The sequence below is a fragment of the Diabrotica undecimpunctata genome, chromosome 2 (genome assembly GCF_040954645.1).
Source record: "Diabrotica undecimpunctata isolate CICGRU chromosome 2, icDiaUnde3, whole genome shotgun sequence".
NCBI classification, from domain to species: domain Eukaryota; kingdom Metazoa; phylum Arthropoda; class Insecta; order Coleoptera; family Chrysomelidae; genus Diabrotica; species Diabrotica undecimpunctata.
Window position 1 is genome coordinate 158,373,389 of NC_092804.1, and position 26,687 is coordinate 158,400,075.

The 26,687-nt window shown below is 35.7% G+C and overlaps 1 protein-coding gene across 14 annotated transcripts in view; it reads right to left on the reverse strand.

Moving 5' to 3' along the window:
• dlg1 (MAGUK family member discs large 1) overlaps nt 1-26,687 on the reverse strand; it is a 1,569,679-nt gene that overhangs the window by 380,865 nt on the left and 1,162,127 nt on the right. For all 14 annotated transcript variants that reach the window (XM_072523856.1, XM_072523863.1, XM_072523859.1 and 11 more), the window contains one exon: nt 6,059-6,280. In XM_072523856.1, coding sequence (XP_072379957.1) covers nt 6,059-6,280 — 222 coding nt within the window. The remainder of the gene's footprint in view (nt 1-6,058; nt 6,281-26,687) is intronic.

Genomic DNA, 26,687 nt, shown 5'->3' on the forward strand with positions numbered 1-26,687 from the left:
TGACTAGCTGTTTTATGTGCCAACGCAATAGCGAGCGCTTCATCTAGAACTTTCGGTCTTGCTAGTCGTAAAGCTTTCTGTAATTCACTTTCTTTCAACTCATTGACAAAGGTATCTACAGCAATTTCTTCCAAAATGTTGTCTGGTACCTTCGGATAAGCCAACTGCACTATAACCGAACACATGGTACCTTTTTGATAAATTGAGTTAACGAGTGATCAGGCAAAAAATGATTTGATAATTTTTTTGTCTGAGTCTTTTCATCGACCAAGGGTTCAATACAAACCGAATTTCGAAAAAAAAGATACGAAGTACTGCACTGTGACTCTTGAAATGGCCCTATTATCTTCCACAATATTTTCCACAATTTTTTTCATACCAATGTTATAAAGATGGTTAAACATACAATAAAAATTTGAAATGTTACATTCTGATGTATATATTCTATCTCTAAATCTCTAAAATGATTAAAATTCTCAATCGCTTAGAGTGAATATTATACAACTTAAGTCACATTATAAATGTATTAGTATCATCCCTATGGTAACCAACAATAAATCCATCTCTTTAACGTTTCAAAGGCAGCTAAAACCGAGACTAAATCAAAATTTCTACGGTTAACAAACATTTGCGTTGCAATCTACACTTGAGGTTGTTCTTTTTCAGTAAAGGCTCTATCAATGCTCTGAAAGCTTTTATAATTCATCTTGCACCCACAGAAAATAAGGTTTCACTGCCAAGTAATCCAATCTAAAATTCTTACGTGCATTTTCCTTTTATCTATCCATCTCGCTCCGTCTTTCATCTACAGAGAAATTAACGAATTCCAACAAGGTTTCCTGAGATTTAATGCACGCATTCAGAATGAGCAGTTTTATGAGAAAATGAATATTTTAAAGAAAAACTTGGAGTGTTGCAAATCTTGCATTTTGCAGTCGCTCTTATATTTTCATAACTTCGCTTTAAGGAATTAAAGCAAAATAAATAAGGGAAGTAATGGCGGATAAAGTGATTTTACCTTTTTATTTCGTTGTTAAAATATTTCCAGAGAGATTTGCAGCCTCAGGAAGTATTATAAAGAAAATATGGTTTTAATGCAGATAGAAAAAGTAAATATATTATGTCTATATAAATAAGAACATTAAATGAAAATCTTCTAGAACACCAATTTACTTGTAGCCTATTTACATACCTTCTAGACGTAATACCAAATATTCATTTGTTAAAAATCAGGACAGTAGTTTTAAGTATGTTAATTTCTAAAATTTGGACTAAGGTAAACTACCTATTAACGGCCTATACAAATTTCTAAAATTTCGACTAAGGTAAACTACCTATTAACGGCCTATACAAATTCGTGATATAAATCCGGCCTATTAAAAAAATTCAAATTTTTTTGTAAACACGTGTAAGTTGATTAAACTTAATACTACGATGCGTGTGTATCGTAGCGAGAAATTTATTAGGCCATTTTCTTATTGTGGGGTTTAACAAACAAATGTACTATTACAAATTAATAGTACTTAATTAACAGAACTATTCCTTCGGTAACTCTGGCGAGAAAATGGACTTTTCCTCATTGGTGCAAATAATTATTAAAATTTAAATGGTTGCAATAAACAATCAAAGACAATTTATAGGTTTAGGTAAAACTAGGTAAAAACTTACCGCTGGGTCTAATTACCAGGGTTTGCACTACAAAACAACGAACGAAATCAATTCAATATGCGGGCATGGGTTCACGTGCCGGGTTGCATCTTTTCTTTTCAACGACTGGTGCTCTTCTCTCTTAAAGGGACGCATTCCACGAGCCCGATGGCGGTACTTATAGGAATCGTAGGAATACAGGGAGGACAAATGTATTGATTAATTTATACAACCATATTTAAATTTAAACACTTATGTATAAATGGTGGGGTGAGATGTTCTAGCTTTTGTTTTAGTCAATTCAATTTACTTACATACAGCAGTTTGTTCATTATAAATGGTTAATAGTTGTATTGTTTATAAAACACTTTAGTTTTTAATCCAAAACAAAGTAGAATTTACAAAAATAGATTAAGCCGGTATTAGGGCACAATTTTCAACGAAACAAATATTCACAAGAGCTACTGGATCAGGTCCTAAATGAAATTAAAAGTGGCATGTCTGCCTATAAAGCATCCAAAATGTATGGTATACCAAAAAGTACATTGAAAGATGTGAATGCAAAAGTATGTGCATGAAAATATTGGGAGACAACTACTTTTAACGAGTGATGAGGAAAAACTAATCCTAAAATGGTTACTTTTTTTTTGGTTGTCGCGGGTTTCCCGTGACACGTTATCAGCTTATTAACACCGTAGCAAGTGCTTATTAAAAATCTAAAGAGAATCAATCCATTTAAGAATAGAATTTCTCAAAATAGATGGTACCAACATTTCCTAACCTGGCATCCGGAAGTAAGACCTCGTGTATCGCAAAATCTGACCGTTCCTTCACTGAGAACTGCTAACGATGAAAAATAGTGCCTGATCGTATTAGCAAGAATACCCGCTAGTGGAGATATCCCACCCACCACCATCCTGGTTTTGTTTCCTTATACAAAGATACCAAAACATTTTGTTTCAACTATGCCAATAGGTTGAGGTATCGGATACAATGAAACTGGATGGATAAATACAGAAACGTTTTATGAGTATGTCGCAAACTATTTTAATAGATGGTTGAACGAAAAAACGACATAGAACACGAAAGGCTGAGGAGGAATATATAATGCTAGGAAGGGAAGAGAAGAAAATACATCGCAGAAAGAAAAGAGAACACATAGATAAAAAACTCCAAGAAATGAAAGAAGTAAATAAACCATAAGAAAACAGAAAATTCTACCAAAAACTTAACAAAAGCAGAAAAGAATTTAAAGCAAGAACAATGATGTGCAGAGACAAAGAAGGAGATATAGTAACTCAACAGAGTGAAATACTACAAAGATGGACAGAATTCTTCAAAGAAAAGTTTGAAAAAAACGAAGATCCACTTTTTCTCATGGCCGCCGTCTCCTTTCAAAGCTTGGCGATCCAAATGGCAATTGTAGTTTTGGAAACTGTTGCGCGAAAGATTTCTGCGGATGAGCGATCGAACCATCTCCTCAGATCTTTCAGCCACGAGTTCTGGCGTCTTCCTATCTGACGAAGATCCACTATATGATGGAATTATACTGGATCCAACAGATATCAGAGAAACAACCCCCCCTTCAGTAGCTGAAATGCAAGAAGCAGTTACCAGATTGAAAAACAACAAGTCACCTGGATTAGACAACATTAGCGCTGAATTAATAAAGGAAGGCGGAGACTCCCTATTGAATGCGATACACGAACTAATAGTGAACATATGAAATAATAAACAACTGCCACAAGACTGGAATATCGGAATAATTATCCCACTACATAAAAAGGGAGATCAGCTTTAATGTAAAAACTACCGGGCAATAACGCTACTGACTGTGGCATACAAAATACTGTCAAATATTGTGTATGACAGATTGAGACCATATGCGGAACAAATAGTTGGGGGATATCAATGTGGTTTCTGCAGGCAGAAGTCGACAATATATCAGATCTTCGTCTTGAGGCAAATCTTGGAAAAGACTAGTGAATTTAATATAGACACACATCATCTTTTCATTGATTTTGAGAGTGCCTATGATAGTATCCATAGAGAATTTCTGATCCATGCACCGAAAGAGTTTAATATTCCAACTCAACTCATTGATATAGTAAAAGAAACACTTAACATACAAACCAAATTCGAATTCAAAACGCACTAACAGATACAATCCATGTGAGAAAGGGCCTACGACAGGAAGATGCCCTATCCTGTATTCTATTCAACATCACATTAGAAAAAATAATTAGAGAGTCAAAAGTCAACACCAGAGGAAAAATAATAACAAAAAGTGTACAAATATTGGCATTTGCAGATGATGTTGATATCATAGCTAGAAGCGAAAGAGAGATGATAGAAGCATTTAATGCAATAGAAAGAGCGGCACAAAACAGTGGCCTAAATATTAACGAAATAAAAACCAATTACATGAAGGCCAGCAAATCGACAGGCCAAAGAAACCTACAGAATCTGACAATAGGAGACTATAACATCGAAAGCGTGAACATTTTTACATATCTAGGTTCACTAGTTACCGCAGATAACAATGTCAGTGAAGAAGTTAAGAAAAGAATACATATCGCTAATAAAACATATAATGGACTAATTAAACATCTAAAATCTAACATCACAAGAAAAACAAAATGCAAAATATACAAGACCCTGATAAAACCGGCCCTTGTATATGGATCAGAGACATGGATACTGTCGAAAAGCGATGAGAACCTATTAGGTACGTTTGAACGAAAAATCCTTAGACACATATATAAGGGGGTGAAAGAAAATGACATATGGCGCAGAAGATATAATTTTGAACTATACACAGCATACAATGAACCCGAGGTCATAACATCCATAAAAATCGGACGTCTGCGCTGGATGGGCCATGTTGACCGGATGTTGGAGACTGAAACAACAAAACATATAATGAGGCAAACACCAGTAGGGAAAAGGGCAAAGGGAAGACCCAAACTTAGATACATGGAACAAGTGGAACAAGATTTGAAAACACTTAAGATTACCAACTGGAAAAACAAAGCAAGGAACAGAACAGAATGGCGGAAAATCCTAGATAAAGCCAGAACCCAGAAAGGGTTGTCGAGCTACTGATGATTATGATCAACGAAAAAACATTAAGCGAGTTGTCGTGTTATCTGTTATATAAATCTGGCATTGAGTGAGTTTTGTCGTGAAAATGGAATTGTTTTGGTGGCACTGGTTCCAAATGTCATACATATCATGCAGTCGCTTGATGTTGCTATATTCCGACCTGACAAAGCTACAATCTTGTCACTCCTCCAAAATTTCCAACGCCATTTAACGTTGTCAGAAATATATCTCAAACGTCCAAAAGAAGGGCTACAAAAAATTAACAGATTAGTGACGAGTGCTGATGATTTCATGGAGTACCAGAGAAGAGCAGAAGCTGAAAAAATGAAAAGGAAGCAAGGAAAAAATAAGAGCTTGAAGAAAAAGAAAAAAAAGCACCTAACATCACAAAGAAAAATGCAAAATCTGATGGCAAGAAAACAGAAACAATTAAAATTTCGAAAGCTGTCAAATTAAACCTAAACATTAAGACATTAGAGTGAAGAAGAACAAAGAGGAGAGATAGATGGAGCAAATAAAAAAGAAAATGAAATTTTAAACAAAAATATTGGTTCTGGCAGAAAAACAGGTGAAACAATTCTATGGATTTTAGGTGGGCGACTACGAACTAGGTGACTACGTCATTGTAGTTTACGAGGAGAAACATTTTCCAGGAGTAGTAGAAGAAATAACAGAAGATAAATTGAAAATCAAAGCTATGGAAAAAATAGGATATTATTGGAGATGGCCAGAGACAGATTATATTATTTAGTATGATCCAGAGGAAATTGTTTGTTTAATTGCACCGTCTCAGTACATTTTTTTTCTGTACCTGAGATAAATAATTTGTAGGTCTTTCATAGTTCTTTGCTCTTATACAATAAATGAAAAAAAAAAGACTGTCGCTAAGTAACTTATGAAAGTAATTTTTGTTGTTTTCTTTTAGGTTCAAAATGTATTACGTATATAATAAATCCAGACGGAGAAAGCAGCACATATAGCTCCTCAGACTTTGAATAATTTAAATGGTATGTTTTTATGTTTTGAAAAATTAATGATGGTGCTACTTTATTCAAAATAAATGTGTTATGTATATCTTAGTTAATAAAAATTTTATTTTAGCACATTTTTCTTCAATGGAACCGTTAAATTTTACTCACAGTCAAACTTAAAGAAATTCTTATTTTTAAGAAGTAATTATTTTTAAAGATGATATGATACACCTCAGTACAACTCTGTTTGGCTTCCAAACTGTTATCGCTATCAAGTTTTGTAAATTCCATGTATTTTATTAGTAAACTGTTAATTTTATGGATAAAAAACTTACCACGGCATCTCTTACTGCCACCAACTTATCCCCAACCAGCAACCGGCCGTCGACTTGAGCGGCGCCACCGTCCATCACCTTCGTGACGTAGATCCCATTATCACCGGGTATATGTTGGTTGCCTATACCACCGGCGATGCTAAACCCTAGACCTTTGTTACCCTTTACCAATTCGATCTCCATCAGGCGCATGTTGCGAGGTTGCCGTCTTCGTCGGACACACTGAAACAAAATGTTATTTTAAACGTTAAAGCTTACATATTTTTTAATGTAAAGAGAATTTTAATGTAATTCTTCATAGAAATTACTTTATATATTGGACCATCCATAACAAACGCAAAATTTGTTATATGTCAAAGATTGCTAAAGCTAATAATATAACCTGCCACAGTTAGTCCTTATTCTGTTGAGTGTTGCCCAGATTCGTTTTGGTTGGTCGAAACAATCTGTTTACTTGTAAAACATGGCATATTGCGGTTTGTAAATGTTACATTCTTTTACCAATCCTATCTTATTGGCTAGAATATGTTGAAGTTATTTTTGATTACTGGAGTGTATTTTAAAAATAAGGTAGAGTAAATTCTCGGAAAACTAACCTTCGAGAGCCAAAATACTGTAAAAAACAACCTTATTTCGACGTACCCCATTTAACGGTTGCATCTCGAGACGATGATGTCTGTTCGAGAATGTTCCTGATGTCGACCGGCTGACAAATCGAGGCGTTAATAAAGCGAGAATAGAGGTGGACTATTCGAGATTATTCTAGTACATAACTTGTATATATAAGCTGCGCTGATATTAGTTTAGTTAGTAGACAAGATATTATCGTACTGTAAAATTATAAATAAATATATTTACATAAATTAGAACTGCTTGTTTTATTGGTAAAACGCTACAGTGGTGTTACGGTGTGAGGTAATTTATTTATCTAAAAATAAATTCAGGAGTAACTTTTGAACTTTTAAAAAGTATCGTTCATCGGGAAAATCCGCGTAGGTCGTTAGTGATTTTCGTAAGAATGAACATTTGTAAAGTACGTGTGTACCTGATCAAAGATTCTTCTAGTAGAACTTTCAGTAAAATAGTTGCGTGAGAAAATAAAAGAACGCGATGAATACTGCAGCTTGTCCAAAAAGATCCTTCAAGAACGACTGAAGAATGTTCTCAACAAGAATGGAGATGACAAAAAGACATTTCAGTTTCAGTCAGCAGAAGAAGCAGTTTTAACAAAATAATTGATGAAAATTCGATAATGTTTCCAAAAGATTCGATGATTTGATTTTTGAAGTTTTGTTTCCAAAACATCTCAAATTATTAAAGAAGTAGCTAGACATTCATAAGGATCAAGATAAATGTTACCAGACCTTCTTCACTCGACTAGACAAACGTTACGGAGATGCCCATCTACAACAAGTGTACAAATAAGAAGTAGAATTCAACGAGCAAGTAAGAATTTGAAGCAGATGTTGCTCGCATAGCGCTGTTGGCTTATCTGGATGCACCAGACAACATATTGCAAGAAACTGCTGTAGATACCTTTGTCAATGGGTTGAGAGACAGTGAACCACAGAAAGCTTTACGGCTAGCAAGACCGAAAGTTTTAGATGAAGCGCAAGCCATTATGTGTCGCAAAGGCGTTTAAAAAATTATCAGAAGCAGACTTGAAAGTCTTTTATTAGAGAGTGAAGATGAGTGTCTTTAAAGTATTTATATATATGTATATATATATATATATATATATATATATATATATATATATATATATATATATATTTTATTTGTATGTATGTATGTATTAATACGTTACTCCTGTCGAAGAATTTATTACTTTATAAATTTAACCACTACAAAACACAAAAAATGTACAGGCCAAACCTTCAAAATGCTCACGACCAATACATTGCTCGTGAATCAGAAGGTTGGACCGTTTTCACAAAGTGTGTCAAATCAAATATTAAAATAAAGAGGAAGTACTTAAAAATCAATTAGTAACAAACCAGTTCGGCCGTCTTTACACTAACGAATTAAAATCATAGTACAGTACTGCTGGTGGGACGATACTATTAGTACCGCCTTTATTATTGATTTCGTCTATTACCATACCAAGTTAGCAATAGCAATATAGAACTGAACTGTGATCAACAAAGGTCATAAAATTCATAAAACCGGTAAGCAGTGGTAAAGACAGATATAACTCGGGAACAGATAAAAAAAGGCTGATAATTTTTTTTATTTACATTTACGTGTCTCAACAACTAATGGCCATTGACACTGTTGTTGACATAAAAACAATGTTTACAATATTAGTTAAAATTTAGAAGTTTAGGTACTGTTAATATACACTGCCGAGCATAAAATTAGGGTCATCCCGTAATTTGAATTTATTTAAGAAATTATTCTGTCTTGACTATTTTCAGTTGTAATTTAGTTTACTGATGGATTGCTTGAAAAAATTTATTGTTGCTTTTGTTTCTGTGGTTTTAACGTCAATTGTAATTTGTTTGTGTAGTGCTGTCACTGTCAGTGTATTGCAATGAGCATAAGTGTTGTTTTGGCGACAAGAATTGTGACGGCGTGAGAAGATGGTTATAGTCAGTACGAAACTGTGCGAAACGTTGGTATAAGTCTCTCGAGTGTGCAGTGAGTACGACAATAGTACGAAGAGACCGGTCCGCTTACTCGAACACCTGGTTCAGGTCGAGGCAGCATTACAACAGCTCGAGATGACCGCTTGTCGTTTTTAGTGCATTGAGAAACCGAACGGTCATGGTAGATTGTCTTCGAAATCATCTGTAAGAAGTAATAAATGTAAACGTAAGTGAATGGACAGTTAGAGGCTACTTCATGCTGCTAGTTTATCTTCTAGAACTAGAGTAACTGAACCATCGCTTTTCTAATTGCGATGGTTCAGTTACTCTAGTTCTAGAAGATAAACTGTGATTCGATTCTGTGCCTAATAATAATTGAAGACATTGTATTAATGAAATATAATATAAATGGACTTTTTATACTCTTTTCCCAGTAGCAGTAATGCATTGGTTAGTGATCAGTGTAGTCGTGTCTGTTGACTCGGGAGACTGAGACCTCGGAAGCCCTGGACATCAGTCCAGAACGACGCCTGACTGACCTTAGGTGCAGGATTCATTCTTCTAGTCCCAGCGATGATTTCTAAGGTACTTTAAAACGCCCTCTCGTCTCCGAGTCTACACCAAATGCCTACATACTAAGCCAGACCGTTCTCTGTCATCCAGCGATCCGGAAGCGAAATAACCGCTGTAAGGCCGAACATCAACTTCCGAAGTAATACCCCCTTATCCACAGACTGTCCCAAAAAGGCTCCCTGTCTCTTTTAAGAGCCGGGCATATCCTCCTTCTCCACAGTTTAACTCACTTTTCGCCTCTTATCAAAACGTATTCCCTCAACTTACACCATCTTTTCCTCTTATCTTTGCCGTTAGTCCAGCTGTCTGTCTTTCACTTCTTTCTTCTTGATCACTGCACGGATATAGTTGTGTACACGAGTCCAACCTGCTTTATTTTCAATAATTCTCTCACTGTATTAAAATTCACACCGTGCCTCTTTCATTTTGTTCCTTTCTATTTCCATCTATTGCACTCTAACATCGTATGTGTCACAGTGTCCGCAGTATAGTCAATCATCAGTGTCAGCCTTTCCTAACCTAGAGAGGTAGGCACTAAGACACTCGTGTCCTGTAAGACCTGCGTTAGGAAATAATTTAGTCGCCTGTAACCAAGGTCACCCAATCTCTTATTTTCGGGATCAGCATCTTTGTCCACTGTGCCACATTTTCCGTGTTACTCCGTTCTTCTTGCCATCTTTCAATTAACCTTTTCCTTTCCGGTCTTCTCGCCTATAGCTCTTTTCTTTCCACTCACAAAACAATCCGGTGATGGCCCACAAGGCTACAGCAGACATAGTCCTAAAGGCACGTGCCGCCCGCAACCGAATTGTTATGTCCACTCGTGTCATGAGCCTCCTGTAGACCGTTATCTCTACCACCCCTCTGCAGACTGGTGCCGCGTAGAGGACGATCGACTGCATAACACCGTTTAAGGCCCTCCTCCTTTCAGATTTGAGTCCCAAAATGTTGGGAATCACCCTCATTTTTTTCCATTCTGGTGCAACGTCACTCCTAGGTACTTTACGTGTTTCTTGGGTGTTAGACAAGCTTCCGCACATTGTAGTTCCATACTTTGCCTGTTCCTTTTCCCCTTTAGAATGATTGCTTCGGTTTTATTATGCGAGTACGCTAAACTAAACCATCGATATTCGAAGGAACACGTGCCATAGAAATGGTCCGACCTCATTTTGTGGTAGGTAGAGTGAATTTATTAAAAAGTCAATATTTATTTATTCACAGTAACCTCACGCGCCAACCGTACTCTCTTTCATCTTTCTCTATTAGCTATTTTCTGATTTTTTTTGTTAACCGTGTAGCGAACAACGGCATTCCACATTTCGTTGAATCTCGGCTTAATTTATTGCTCTCATAACTTTTGGTTAATAAAGTAATTGCTCTGTTATTTCCATTGTATTTGATCTAAAACAAGCAAAACAAATAGCAATCCTTTTAATTGCATACCAACAATATTCTTTAACATTTGACGAGCAGTGTAGCTAAAAAACAAACTAAAGCGAATAACGTGAACGATATTTTTCATCTTCCCAATAAAGTAAATTAGTCCAGATTATAATAAGTTCCATAAAACTGTTTAAAGAATGAACTACAGTCCTTTCGCATTATTCCAGATAAAGAGAAGCGGATGTTTAAAGTTAGAAGTAAGTTTTAACTTCCGATGATTCTTCTATTGCCTCCAGGCCGGAGTCTCAAGAGATAAAATATTGTAGAAAAAAGTAAACGGACGTTTTTAATCTCTTTAGGAAATTTTTCGGTTTCAACTTTCAACATAAATCATCTACATTACGTTTGCCTTAGTGGTGAAAAACGTATTCCGAGTCGTCTGACAACTTTGCTGAGACAGTAGCGCAGATCAAGAAGTTTGTTTACCGCTTGCACGAAATTACAGATTGTTCGTTAAGAAATGAACAACATATTAAAAAAGATGCTTGCATTATGTAAAAAAGAGTTAGTTTGATTAATTGCATAAAAAAATAAATATTTGGAATAAACATTTGGAGTAAGTTTCAGATATAATAAATGACGAATGAGAAGGTCACGTGGTCGATAAATCCGGCCCATTAGAAAGAGATGCACGGACTGCTTTGCGCCAGTGTTCTATGGGTCTAACCATAATATGTCTATGGTTTTAACCATACTGACTAAATGACACAATGAGTTAAATTAATACACAATACCGTTGTTCACAATACGGTATGATGAAATGAACTAATACACTGGAGTCCGATGTACCGTGCTAATTTACAAAGTTATTCACTTGTCTTGGAATTAATTGTTAGAAATGGAAGATGTTTATTTGCGAAATATTTTTATTGGTGAAAAGTTGTATAAATATATGCTGACTGTAGCTTGTCTGTACTTGTTTACCACGAACGTGTGACCAAAAGCACTGGTTGATTCTGACAGATTTGGATGCAGAAATAAACCCTGGTAGTTTATCTTTTGGTGGATGGTGCGTCAATCTTCCGATGATGAAGATTAACGTGGATTATTAATGATGCAACTCTTCGCTCACACCGCACTCGATTTCGATTTGACTCGAATCTACACTATTTCCAGGATATTGGTGACCATACACACGTTACATGGATGAATAAAACTTAGAATTGAATTTAAATAGCCATTGCTAATTAAATACAGATTTTACGATAATTATACCGGATGGATTGCGAATATTTCATGCAGATGACTACTCACCTATGACTACTAAATAATAATTTTTTTGACAATAATGACAGAAAACTGGTGCCATCTGGCGGATGGCGGCAGTATTAGCAATGCTTTACAGAGGTGTATTGTGAGTTGACTACGTGGTTGTTTTTAATTTAATAAAAGTTACTGTGGATAGTTTTCCAGAACAATATCTATTAATATTTAACCAAGAATGTGAATGTAAATTATAATAATCCAGTAAATATCACTTAAGTAAATTTAAAAAATATATAGATCTGAAAGTAAGGTAACTTCTATACCATTACTATAATTACCAGAAGATTTAGGATTTGTATCTTTTCATTTTGTAGTGTCACAGTAGTGAGGATTCTATCTAACGGATGCATAAGTTTACCAGACATTTATTTGATGTTATTTTTGTTCTGTATGTAGTTTAAGTAGAATACAAATCACTTTGTAAAACGTTTGGTCATATAATTTTCAGGTGACGAATAAAATTTAAATCTTAAAATAACTTAAACACCGCCCATGAATACTGTATACGTGCCTGGTGATGATTCTTTTTGCTCTTACGAAAACTTTCGGGATGTTATCTCTGTAGGATATAATTCTTTTGAACTATGGCTTTGTGCGCAGCTTTTCATATCCAGCCACAATGAAATAGAGTTTTCAAAAAGCTTTTGTTGCGTTTAAAGTTAGTTAATCTTTTGATAATTATTTCATAATAAAGGTTTGTTCGCTCCTTTGACGGAAGAAGGTAATAAGTTTGTTTTTTTGGGACCATTAAAGGTTTTCGGGTCTGAAATTTAGAGGGTCGTTAATTGTTCTATACCGAAGGTATATTTTCAACGAATTGCGGATATTTCCGGCTTCTCTCAGGGTATAAAATGACATGAGTTATGTTCCTACAATTTAGTATTTCCAAAAAGTTTTGGATGCATGTTTTCAATTTAATAAATTAAAAATAATGAAGAAGTGGCAAATAATTTTTCACCTTAAGCGGAAAACACAGATTAACAAGCCACAAATAACAAGTGACACGTTTTATGACCAATTACAACAATTAGTAGATCGAGTCAGAGAAAAGATGATAATACTGGGGGATTTTAACGAGCGAATAGGCAAGAAAGTTATACCCCGAATTAAGCAAAAACATAACGAGAATGTTAAGAACCAAAATGGGGAACTGATGACCTAGAGTAAACAACACATTTTTTGACCACAAAGACAAATACAAATATACATTCAATAACACCCGTGAACAAAGATCTATGATAGATGTTACCAACAGAGATCTTCTTCTTCAAGTGCCCTCTCCGCTACGGAGTTTGGCAATCATCATTGCTATTCGTATCTTTGAAGCTGTTGCTCTAAATAATTGGTTAGATGTGCACTGGAACCAGTCTCTTAACTTGCGCAGCCAAGATATACGTCGTCTCCCCACGCTTCGGTTGCCCTGAATCTTTCCTTGGATAATTAACTGGAGCAATCGGTACTTTTTCCCTCTCATCACATGACCAAGATATTCCGACTTTCTTCTCTTGATGGTGATCAATAGCTCCCGTTCTTTGTTCATTCTTCGAAGAACTACACTATTTGTTATTTTGTCTGTCCAAGGTATTTTAAAAATTCTTCTGTATATCCACATTTCGAAGGCCTCTAGTTTATCGGTATTGCTCTTGCTTAAAGTCCAAGTCTCTACTCCGTAGAGCAGTATCGAGAAGATGTAGCATCTAACCAATCTCATTTTCAGGTTTAAGTTAATGTCATGACTTCCCAGAATGTCCTTCAAATTAACAAAAGCAGCTCGAGCCTTTCCAATTCTAGTTTTTATTTCTTCTGTGATGTCATTGTTGTTATTAACGCTTGTTCCAAAATATTTATATTTGTGCACCCGTTCGATTTCGTTATTGTGAATGTACAGGTTTGCATTCAATCTTTGTTTTTTTGAAATAATCATGAATTTCGTCTTCTTGACGTTCATTGTTAACCCTTTCTCTTCACTAGCTGTGACTACCTTGTTTAAAATGGCTTGCAGGTCTTCTACTGTCTCCGCCGTTAAAACCGTATCATCTGCGTATCTAATATTATTAATTGGTTGGCCGTTAACTTTTATCCCAATCTCTTTTTCCTCCAATGCTTTCTTCATAATTTTTTCCGAATAGAAACTAAATAGCATTGGTGACAGCACACATCCTTGTCTAACTCCTTTGTTAATTTGAATTTCATTTGTTGTGCTATTTTCGATGCGTGCAACTGCCTTCTGATTATAATACAGAGTAGATATAATTCTTATATCGCGAATGTCTAACTGTTCAGCTTTCAAGATCTCTAAAAGTTGGTCATGCTTGACGTTACCAACAGAGATATACATCCATAAATAATAATCGACGTAAGATGCCTCAACGCCTACGAGAGCTGCTCCAAACACACAAACACACACACAAAAATCAGAGTTTAAATTTTTAAACCTTATCCGTTTGCAAGCACTTTATGATCTTTGGTGGTACTTTCAATAACAATACTAGTCAAATAAACAGGTTTCCCTGTTTATCGACACGATATGAGTGAATATACATAGTCACGAAACAGAATAGAAATATGAACCAGTTTTGTCCTGGTATAACACCAAAGTGTAGTTTACCAGTAAAACAAGAAGAAGCAGTTGATGTTAGAAAATTGATAGACAAACATTATGATTTAAACTGGAAGAGTATTGAAGAATTAAGCTATTTTAAACACGGTTTAGAACAAGACAACTTTGAAAAACATCCACGTGTCGCGTGGTAAACAAAATATCTACTGGGTCTCTTGATATATTTTAATAAAATATTTCCGTCCGTTTGTTCGTCCATTAGTATAGACCCAACGAACTGATTGTGTATTACAAAGCTTCGGTGTCTGAGTGGTCAAAGAGATTCACTTAAAATCAATTGAGCTGTGAACAGACGAAATCTTGTGAAAAGTGTAATAAATCTGTGTTTGTTGCTATATAAAATTAAACTTGAAAATATAAATTATGACAGCTAGGGCTCTTTTGGTAACGGATTGCATATCTACCTGAAAAAATGAATCCCAATGAATGAACTTTGCTAAAAGTAAATATTGCCACCCATTTTTAGTACTGTGTTATCCTTCATTAATTTATTGGACATGTCTGTTAATTCCGTTCTAAAATATGGCTTATACGCTTCAAGCTAAAACAATTCATTCATAAAGCCAGGGATTTCTTGAAGGGGCCAATCAGGTCGTCTTAATAACTTGAATGCATATATTAGAATGGTCGAAACCATTTAGATGCATTAAATTAAATGCATCCGTAATCCCATTCTCATATTGATGGAATGGGTTGCTTAAATTCACCGCTGAAATTTATAGGATTACGAGACGATGGCAGTATTTGTACACTATAAAAATGTCTTAGAAAATTTATGGTACTAGATATAATAGTAATATTATTGAATTCGTGAGAATAGTAAAGAATGGTAAAATAGCTAAACGTTTATTTATTTACCACCTTTATAGAAACTGACTTAATTTGCTGCAATATATCAAATTTTTATAAGTAATCTACACTTTTCATCTTTAAAACATATTTTGATTTGTGTCGATAGAACAATATTATCAAAAGATATTGAATTTTTACCGTCGAGTTGATACAAATTTTATTTAAAATTGATTTCGCGCACGTAACTGACACTGAAAATCCCCGGTTGCTTCAAGCGTTGTTTCTGAGAGAACCATTCATTCTACACAAAAAGTGCTAATAACTTTTTTCGTGTAAAATTATCTTTCCAGGTAAATCAATTTTTTCCGTTTTTCCCTCCTACGAGAGAGGTTTCAGCAAGAAGCCTTGGGATAAAAGTGGTAAACTTTTTTGCATGTTTTTTGGGGTCTCATAATTGACATTCTCATCTAAATTCAGGTTGTTCGTATGATTTTTAGAGGTCAAACGGGAAATCGAAACATTAACTCTCGTTGTGGGTTCAGGCGGACCCCCAGTACTTTTTAAATCCATGTAAAACTTGCAAATTGTACATTTATGCCACGCCGCGCCATCTACCTGGAAGTTGGTGCACTCGTAAGCTACTCCGATACGCACGTTAACTGTGATTCAGTATTGCTCTGAATAGCCAGGGGTAAAGTTCATTTGGGGCCTGTGTGGTACCACAACGCTAATACTGTTTTATTTCTGAAATAGCAGTTTCTTCCAAAAGAGTGTATTTCGGAGAGCCTAATTTTAATAAAAGTGTAAGGCGGTGCTATGATGAATCAGAAAGCGTATTTAGTGATTATGAGGATTGCAACGACAAAGATTTTTCTCCAGAGAGTGACCATAACTCTGATTCTGAGATGGAAGATCAGGGTGACAATGCTGAAACACAAGAAAGTCAGGCTATAGGTGAAGAAGAAGAGGGGCCAGAAACAACAAATGCAAAGTTTTATTTTGGTAAAAATCGATACAAATGGTCTGCTGTTCTGGCCAATCCAGATTTGAATATTAGAACCACACAACACACTCTGATAAAAGTTCTTCCGAGGTTGAAAGGACTTTTTTTTCGACTCTTATTTCAGCCTGCGACAGTTCGAACCCCACCAAGGTGCTACTCGCTTGTTTTAGAATTCTGTTGTTAGTTCCACCGGTGATTTTTTCCACCATTTCTCTTAAGGAATCAAACATTCTGCAGTTACACTCTCTCACAAACTTCTCTCGCACTCCAACATCGTGTGTGTTACAGTATCCGAGAAACCACAGTAAAGGCACTGATAGGACTGAATCCTCCTGAACCTGAAAGGGTAGCTGCGGACGCAGCCATGGCCTGTGAGCATTTGCGTCAGATAATAATCCAGCTGCCTATGCCCACAGTCGACCCAGCTTCGAAGGTTCGGGATTAGTGACTTCGTCCACTCCGCCACATCACGTATTGCCTCCCACTCTTGTTGCCACTGACCGATTGAAACTAATCTCTCGGCCAGTTTTATCTCATTCATTTCTCGATCTCCAATGTTCCACCCCCTACGACTGCAAATCCTGACCCTTTCACCTGCCAGCACATGTAAAGAAACACAGCCGGTGCTAACCCACAGAGCGGCAGCTGACAGTCCTGTAGGCACATGCTACCCGCAGCAGACTAGTTTTGTCCACGCGTACCATGAGCCTCTTGTAAGTTGGTATTTCTACCGCCTCACTCCAGACTGGGGCCGCGTAGAGGACGACAGACTGCACAACACCGTGAAGCGCTCTTCTCCTTTCGGATTTGGGTCGACCGATATTAGGCATTATCCTCCCCAGCGCAGCCATTCTCTGAATAGATCTGTGGGTCACCCCCCTCAAATGTTCCCTCCAACTCCCACCCTGGTGGAGAGTAACTCCCAGATATATGACGTACTTTTTGGGCGTAACTCTCGCTCCCGCACACTCAAATTTAACTCTATCTCTTTTTATGTAGCCTCTGAGTACTACAGCCTCCGTCTTATCCTCCGCGAGAGAAAGATCATGTTCGCTCTTCCAATCTTCAACTAGGACACACACCCTCCCCATATTCGTCACAGACGCGGAGGAAATAACACAAGACAATCAAAAGCGAGCTCGTAAAATTTACGAAGGTAAATGGTTTCTATGACTAAAAAGCGAAAAATACAAAAAAAAATTATTTTACAAATTTATGTTTTTTCACTGTATTATTTATTATTTTTTTCAATCAAAATAATAAAATACCTATATTTAAATAAACCCGAAATAGTTCAATAGAAACTCTATTAATCTATTAAAATGACTTTTTATTGATAATTAAAAATTAATTGTGTCCCGATTGTCCGAATGTTCTTACGGGGAATATTTAAAATCACTCTCATTGTGACGTAATGCGCGAACTCGTCCCAATTTCGCGCTCGGGAGTATCATACCTGTTATTCTTTGTACCATGGTCGGACCTTGGCAGCATCGAGTCCGACTTATAATGCATCCAGCCGTACGGCCCGCAACATGCTGCTTCTTCGTTCGCCGTACAATGCTGGCTGTGGCCGGAGTCGCAGTAGTGTGCGTTAGCTCCATTAGGAAGGCGACATAAAATAATTAAGAATTGGAATCGCAGGCTCACATGGAGAAAACACATCTTTACCAAGCGAAAACAGCTGGGCCTTAAACTGAGCAAACTATACTGGTTAATAGGACGGAAGTCAAAACTATCAATCGACAACAAAATTTTGACATAAAGTTATTCTTAAACCCATTTGGAGTTATGGAATTTAACTATGGGAACGAGCAACTAGATCCAGTATCGACAGTTTTGAAAGATTCCAATCGGAACTCCTTCGAATGATAACTTATGCTCCATGGTACATTCCAAAAAAGACGATCGCCCGAGATCTCAAAATCACAGCTGTCAACGAAGAATGATATGAACAGAGACTAACAGACCTCCCCAATAATCTAGCTGAAAACTTAGACACAACCTATCGGACGAAGACTCAAAAGAAAGACCCCGTCGACCTGTTAACTACTAACTAGTCGAAGAAGCCCAATAGAACACAAAAGCAGAAGCCCAATCAAACCCTAAGACATACGTGGACACTATTCCAGTGCCAACAATACACAGGAAATTGTCAATGGGTAATTTTCTACACGACATTTTTTAAATAAAATGTTAAATACTGTACTGGAAATTGATTTATTGTAATTATATTACAGATTGTAAATATATTGGGATGTTAAATAATAAAAAAACGATTTAATTATGATCAAAGTGCGATTTTGCCTTTGACATAATTATGTAATTTAATATTTGTTCAAATAATATCGAACATCCCTTTTCTATTTTAATAACCTCTATTAGTGCTTTATCCATAATTAATATGGCGTCATTATCTGCAGGTATAATATATAGGAACAAAGCATTTTCGTTAATAAAGGTACAAGCAATAACAACCCCTCTAACACACCTTGATCTCACAAACTTCAGAAACGACTATACTATCCCTACAGCATATTTCGGCTCGAAAACCATTAAACTCACCTGACTGCCCTCCTTGGAATTTCCCACTCTAAATCTCCACAAAATCGCGATCCCTCTCAAATTAATATCTTGTCCAGATGCATCGTCTCCCGCTCCCTCCCGCGAAGAATCGCCCAGATATAGGACGGATTCCCGCCTTAAAGTTCGAAGAGCAAACTTCGATAACTCCGGTAAGTAGAACGCGAACGGCATATGTGCTCCTCGGGGTAAGCGCGACGAGGGTTAAACGGCTAAAGGTGAGATAACGAAATCGGTAAATTTTCTCTAGGATGAGGTTAGCGAGATGAAAATTCCACTGACTATCTTATTATGCTAGCAAAAATTCATTTATGTAACGGTTCTACCTTTGCGATATATGATGCAATTATTGTAGATTTGTTCGCCTTTTAAAATAATAATTAAACTTTTAGTTTACATTATATTTTAGAATGTTGTTTAAAAGTATTATAGAAAAACTACACTCAGTTTAATACAAATAGTAAATGGAATTCGACGGCAGTCCTTGTTAATTTTTAGTTCATTCTGCGTTTGGGAAAGTATGTGGTATTTATTTTGCATATTTTACATTCAATAGTTTTCTTTTACTATACTATAATGTGATCTAATTCAATGGCATATTCTAACTTATTTGCTTTAAAATATATTGTTTCTGGTAAAATCTCGTAAAATTGTTAAACTGGTTATTTCATTTATTATGTTTTAAGTACGGAGAATTTAACTTCTTTTGTTATTTTGTGTCGCCCATATACATAAAACAAGGAAAGTATCATATTACTGTTACCATTGAATTAGATTGTCGCTAGTCAGAAGCGCCCTACAATAGGGTTGATTTACGAGATGCACTTATCCATAAACCACTTAACGGTTAGAGGGTTCTTTCTAACCATCCCAATCTCAAGTCTTAAGATGAAACAAACACTTCGACTTCATTACCGAAACAGCGAACAGTAACCACACGGGACGTCCCTTCTTTTGTGCCTCGGATAGCGTCGCGACGGTCAACGCTACACATGGGCTACGAATACATCGTTATACCAAAAGGTAAGTCTACATTCTTTGTACAGACAATAATAATGAGTAAGGCAAGTTAATTTCGTAATTTATTCAGTTGTATTTGCTATTTTTCGGTAATTTATTAACAGTCAAAATATTGCATTTTTCTCCATTATTATTTACTATTAAGTTTTATACAAAACAGTCTGAAAAAAAAACTGTTAAGAAAAAATATACTGTTATCTTATTCTTGTAATGTATATTTGTTTCGGTTGTTAGCGATCATCATGGTTTACCAAACATTTTCCCTTCAATAACCAAGTGAAATTCCACTTCAATGGTTTGGAATGTGTTGTAAGATGTATTTGATTTTGTTACCGTCTATGTTGGTGCAGAATACAAAATTTCTACTTTCTAAGCGTTTTAAAAATAAGGTTTTCGATTCAAAATATCGTGTAGAATAGGAATAGAATATCGTCTAGCACGCGTGTGTATGGATTCCAGTTAAGTATACTACAGCCAAATTGTTTATTCTTTTAGGTTACTTTATTTTTAGTTTCAATTCCAAAAAGTTGCTAAATACTGTTTAAGTAAAGTAGTCGTAGATTTCAAAGATATTGATTGACCACGTACAGATTTCCACATTGCGATCTAAAAGATCTTTTGTGTATGCCCTACATTTTTTGGACCAAGGAAGCCTTTATTCGTTTATATTTAGTGCCTGGTCAGGTACAAAAAGAACTGTTCCAGGTCCTTATGCTCTTGGTGAACAACTGCCCTGCAATTGCAAATAATATGTTCGGCCGTTTTCCCTTCATTTTCACGGAATCTGCATGTTACTCTGCCCACTTTTGGTTGTGGTTGATACTGATGGTGAGATGCTTAGTCATCTACGATTCGCAGATGGTATTGTTCTGATTTCAGATGACCTAAAGGCTGCCAGTGATATGTTGAATGAACTCAGCGATGCAGCACGTAAAGTAGGTCTAAATATTAACCACCAAAAGAAAAAAATGATGACTAATTTAGTTCCGAGCCATCCTTTAAGGGTAGAAGATGTCGAAATTGAAATTGTTGACAGCTACATATACCTTGGACATACGGTAAAAATGAGCAAAGATAATCAAACTGCTGAGCTGCTAAGAAGAATAACACTGGGATGGACAGCATATGGAAGACTGCGTGATATTTTTAAAGGTGATATACCTATCAGCTTAAAAAGAAAAGCCTTTAATCAGTGTGTCCTGCCTGTCCTTACATATGGCGCAGAGACACTTACCCTAACAAGCACATCTACACGAAAACTACAAGTGACGAATAGAAAGATCATTGTTAGGCGAGATAGGGTAAGAAACGAAGAAATCCGTAGAAAAAGTGGTGTAGAAGACATTATAAAACATATAGCTAAAATTAAATGGAGGAGGGCAGGACACGTCGCTAAAATGAAGGATAACAGGTGGACCAAAAAAATCTTGGAGTGGAGACCGAGAGCGGATAGACGAAACCCGTGAAGACCACCCACAAGATAGATTGACGACATAAAGAGGATTTGTACCAACTGGATTGCAGCAGCGCAAGATAGATCTGAATGGAGGTTTATCGAGGAGGCCTATGTTCAGCAGTGGACCACTATGGGCTAATAATGATGACTCTGTCCACTTTGCACATTTCATAGAGATGATAACTGAGTGAGCAGTGTCCAATGAGAACACCTTTGATTACTCTTCAGTTCAGATTTTGAACTCCTTCCATATTCGAATATCCTCAGATATCCTATGTAGATCCACAGACACGTCGTACAGTGCGTACAGAAGAACTTGTTGCTGCAGTAGAGCATAGAATACAGGAAGATCCGAATCAGTCTATCTGCCATCGTGCACAGCAGTTGGATACGTGTCCATCCACTTTATGGAAGATTTTCCGGAAAGATATTAATTTGCGTACTTACAAAATTCAACTCATTCAATAACACAAGAATTGAAAGTATATCATCAACTAGCAAGGCATAGATTCGGTGGATGGGTCCAAAACGAGATTGCCGTTGATTCCGATTTTCATAAGCGAATTTTGTTTAGCGATGAAGCTCACTTTTGATTGAATGGCTATGTCAACAAACAAAACTGCCCTATTTGGAGTTAAGATAATCCTCAAATGTATGTTGAAAAACCATTACATCAAGAAAAACTCACTGTTTGGTGTGCTTTATGGTCTGGTGAAATCATTGGACAGTACTTCTTCAAAACGATGCTGTCCAAAACGTCACAGTCAATGGTGACCGCTATAGACCGATGATTAGTGAGTCCAAACCAAAGAATAAAGAATGAGATTGATTTCATATCAAATCGGAAAAATATAGTTCAGGATGTAACAGTTTTCAATAAATTTTCAACAGCAAGCGACCATATTTTGATTAGAGCAAAAATTAAAGTAGCAAGCATCCAGATTCGACCATTACCAAAGATAATTAATCAGGGTATTGACATTTTACCAGACTCACACCAAATGAATTTCGAATGTCGGTGCAAGAAATGAAAAACAATAGGTCTCCTGGAGGCGTTGAAATAGTGGCGGACGCCTTGAAGGTTTCTGGAAAAATATTATGACATGCGCTTGTCAAACTATTCAATAAAACTAAAAAATAACCGAAATTCCAATCTAACCGCAGCTCTAAATATGTACTTTGAGGACTTAGATCCCCTTATGTACAATAAAGAAACTGGTAATTTAGAATATGAATTCGTAATTAGTAATATGGAAAGGGTTTTTTTATCAGAATGTATTTTGGATTTGTTTTCAAAGATTTTTGAATGGCCCCCTTAAAAAATAAAAATTTACTTAAAAACTACTAAAACAAAGAAATAATTGTTGTGCAGCACCCAACAAAAAATTAATTCATGAAAGTTAACTTGTATTCAATTTAGAGTAAAGTATGCACAATATTTTTTCAACCCAAATTTTTTTTTTTTGAGAAATGAAAAATCGGCCGCTATGCATAAAACATTTAATATTTTATAAAAAAGAAATTATTGCAAAACGTATCCGTTACATAAAAAAGTAATAAACCGTTCAAAATATCATCCTTTATAGCACTAAAACCGAAACCCTAATTTTCGAACACTATCTCGAACATAACCGCGTATGGAAACCCATAACTCCTAAGGGCACCCACAATATAATGAAAACGTTAAATCTTCACTTCCGAACCGATTTTAAAAGAGCACGATATGAATAGGGGTCAATTTTCATGGGGTTAAATCACGCGGAACAGGTCACGACGTTTCTGTTCTAAGGGGTGTTAAGCGTTGAAAAACTTTAAAACGGTAGGATGGACAATACGAATGATATAGGATTTCTAGGACGGTAAAAAATGCGGACATTTGTCACGAAAGTCCAGAGAAGTTTGGTAAGCGTAAACCTATGTAAAGTCGGAGCTATACTGACTGGAAAGTTTAGAATTGTCACCCGGGGTTGTAAGTAAATTGGTATAAATCTTGTTATATCGAATGTTTTCACCAAAAATATTTTTTCTCAGCTGAGTGAATGTTTAAGACTTGAGGTAACTTTAATTAGACCGAAAATTAGTTATCAAATAACTTATTGAACGACAGAGTTTTGGATAAATCATTCGATTTTTAATAATGAAATAGCATAAAAAACAATTCCAGATGGGCATCATTCTGAATCATTATATATATATATATATATATATATATATATATATATATATATATATATGTGTGTGTGTGTGTGTGTGTGTTGTTTTCCAAAATATTATCATGATTAACTCTGTAAGCGCGCTTGTTGCTCTCAAGCAACGTTGGCTTTAAACTGCAAAATTTCCATATACGCAGAATTTTACCACAGTTTACCACATAATTCATACCAGACCAGCAATTAAAGTGTCAAACGTTATAGTCGCCGTAACTTATATTGTACAACGCTTTAAATGTGGCGACCTTTGATCTCTTCTCTTTTACAACCGACCGGATGCTTGTGCGAAGCGTTTTGGTTGGGAAGCAGTTTATTGGTACAGCGTTGTTTGCTGTAATTTAATTATTTTGAATCGTGATGTGGCGTCCGCGGGACAATGTGGTTAAAAATGTTGGGTACGACAACAACACTGATTTCCAGAAAGTACCATTGGCAGTGCCGATGTGAACGTAACTCCTAAAAAAAGTAGTCGTAAAGAAGAATGCATTTAAATGCAAACACAGCAAGTATCTTTCAACCACCACCATGGTGGGACCCTGAATATGATATAATAATTAGTGAAAGAAAAAAGGCATTAAAAGCTTACAAACTTTCATCGAGTTTTGATAAATACTTAAAATGTCAGGAAGTTACTGCTTGAACAAAAAAGCAGTTGAAGCAAAAAGCTAAATCCAGTTGGATCAAATGGTGCTCCAATTTAAACACAAATACCTCTTCTAAGCAAATATGGTCACAGGCCAACAAAATGAATCGAAAACCGCAGAATACTATAAAACCGTTCAGCAATGAAGTTTTAGATGTCTTTTTTAATAAAGTTTCTCCTCCCTGGGTTCAATATTTCTCTAACCAATCCGAACAAAGTCACCAATCCAATCACTTTTTGTTGAAACCTTTGACTAAATCTGAATTAGATTTCGCTCTCAAAAATTGCAATAATACCTCCCCAGGGATTGATCAAATCAAATACCCTATGTTAATCAACCTACCAAAAGCCGCTAAAGATCTACTGTTACAGGTATTTAATGATATCATTCAAAATAACATCGTTATTGATTCATTTAAAAACGCCATTGTTGTTCCTATCCTAAAGTCTGGTAAAGATCCAAATATTGCAAATTCATACAGACCAATATCGTTACTTTCCTGTGTTTTTAAAACTCTAGAGAGACTCATAAAATTTAAACTGGATTGGTGGTTACAAAAAAATAATTTGCTACCAGAAAATCAGTTTGGTTATAAAGGAAGCTTTGGAAACACTAGATGCTCTAACAACCATTGTGGTAGATGTACAAAATACCTTAACCAGAAACAACTATTTAACAGGACTATTCTTGGATATTGAGGGAGCATACGAATCGGTTTGCTTGTTAACTTTAAGAAATAAAATGGTTAATTTATTTCATATGCCAATCGCATTCGTGGATACAATAATTGAATTTTACACAAAGAGGATCATCTATGTAAGAGATCATGATAACAAGCTAATTGGACCGCGATATAATTATCAAGGTATACCACAAGGCTCAGTTTTATCTCCAATCTTATTCAATATATACAGCTCTGACATACATAACATCCAAATAAATAACAGTTCATTCAAAATCATACAGTATGCCGACGATTTCTGCATCTATACAGAAAACAAAAAATATGAAACCTGTATACAAAGCCTTAGCAAAGTATGTGAATCCCTTTTTTCATGGTTCTTAGAGAATGGTCTCAATTTATCTATAGAAAAATCAGTAGTATCTATCTTCACATATCATTTTCGAAACTATTTTACGGATTTAAAAATATCATTCTGAACGATCAATGTTTTAAGCTTCAAAATTATGTCAAATATCTAGGCCTTATTTTGGATAAAAAGTTGTCTCTATGAGACAACACATAGAGTACATGCTTGATAGATGTAACAAAGGCAGCAATTTCCTCAGAATGACAACTAAAACGTGGTGGGGTTGCGATGTAGAAACATCCTTGTTGTTTTATCGCGCTTATATACGATCTATTCTAGATTACGGTGCTACTCTTTATGGTTCCGCCTCTAAGAACCTTTTAAGAAAAATCGACACGTTTCAAAATTCTATTATGAGGGTATGTTTGGGTGCTATGAGATCAACCCCTCTACAACCCTTATATGTTGAAGCCGCTGAGCTACCCCTGAAAAATAGAAGAAACTTTTTAAGTGAAAAAAGCCTTCTTAAAATTCTATTAACTAACTCCCAGTTATTTTCAAGCGTCCGTCAACTTAACGAGTCAGATCTTACAAACAAATATTGGGAGAAAAAACCTTCCCCGCCTTTATGCATGGCATTACAGAATATTCCTATTTTTTTCAAGAAATTGGACACGGTTGACAGAAGCTTAGACTACTTTTTTTTATTCCACAGAACTCAAGTTATAATACCCACTTATAGTGAGAACACCATTATGAGTAGCAATCTTCTAATATCTCTACTGCAGGATTATAGGGAAGCCACAGTAATATATACGGACGCATCAAAAACAACAGAAGGGACTGGATGCGCATACTTTTTACCTGCTACAAACGTAGAATTCAAGTATAAACTACCATATGAATTTTCAATCTTTTCAGCGGAATCAATAGCTATACTTGAAGCTCTAAAATATGTTAAAAACACCTGCAATATACATATCTTAATTCTGTCAGATTGCCTTTCAGTTTTGCAGAGCATAAAAAACATTGAATTGCCCTCAACATTTAGCAACCCCTACATATTTGAAATAAAAGATCGACTGTATCATTTATCATCGACTGGAGTCAACATAAAATTTATTTGGGTCAAAGCACATATTGGTCTCAAACATAATGAATATGTAGATCATTTGGCTAAAATGAGTGTAACAACTGGCTCTGCGTTGAAATAAATGCTTAATACATCAGATGTTACTACGATTTTCAAAAAAAATCAGCAACTTAGATGGAAAGAGCAATGGAAACATTACTATTCTACAAACCATAAAAGGTATACCTCTTTACAACCAACTATACCTCAAACAACCTGGTTTCAGAATTTCAAAGTTGCTCGTAAATATATTACTACTATAAATCGA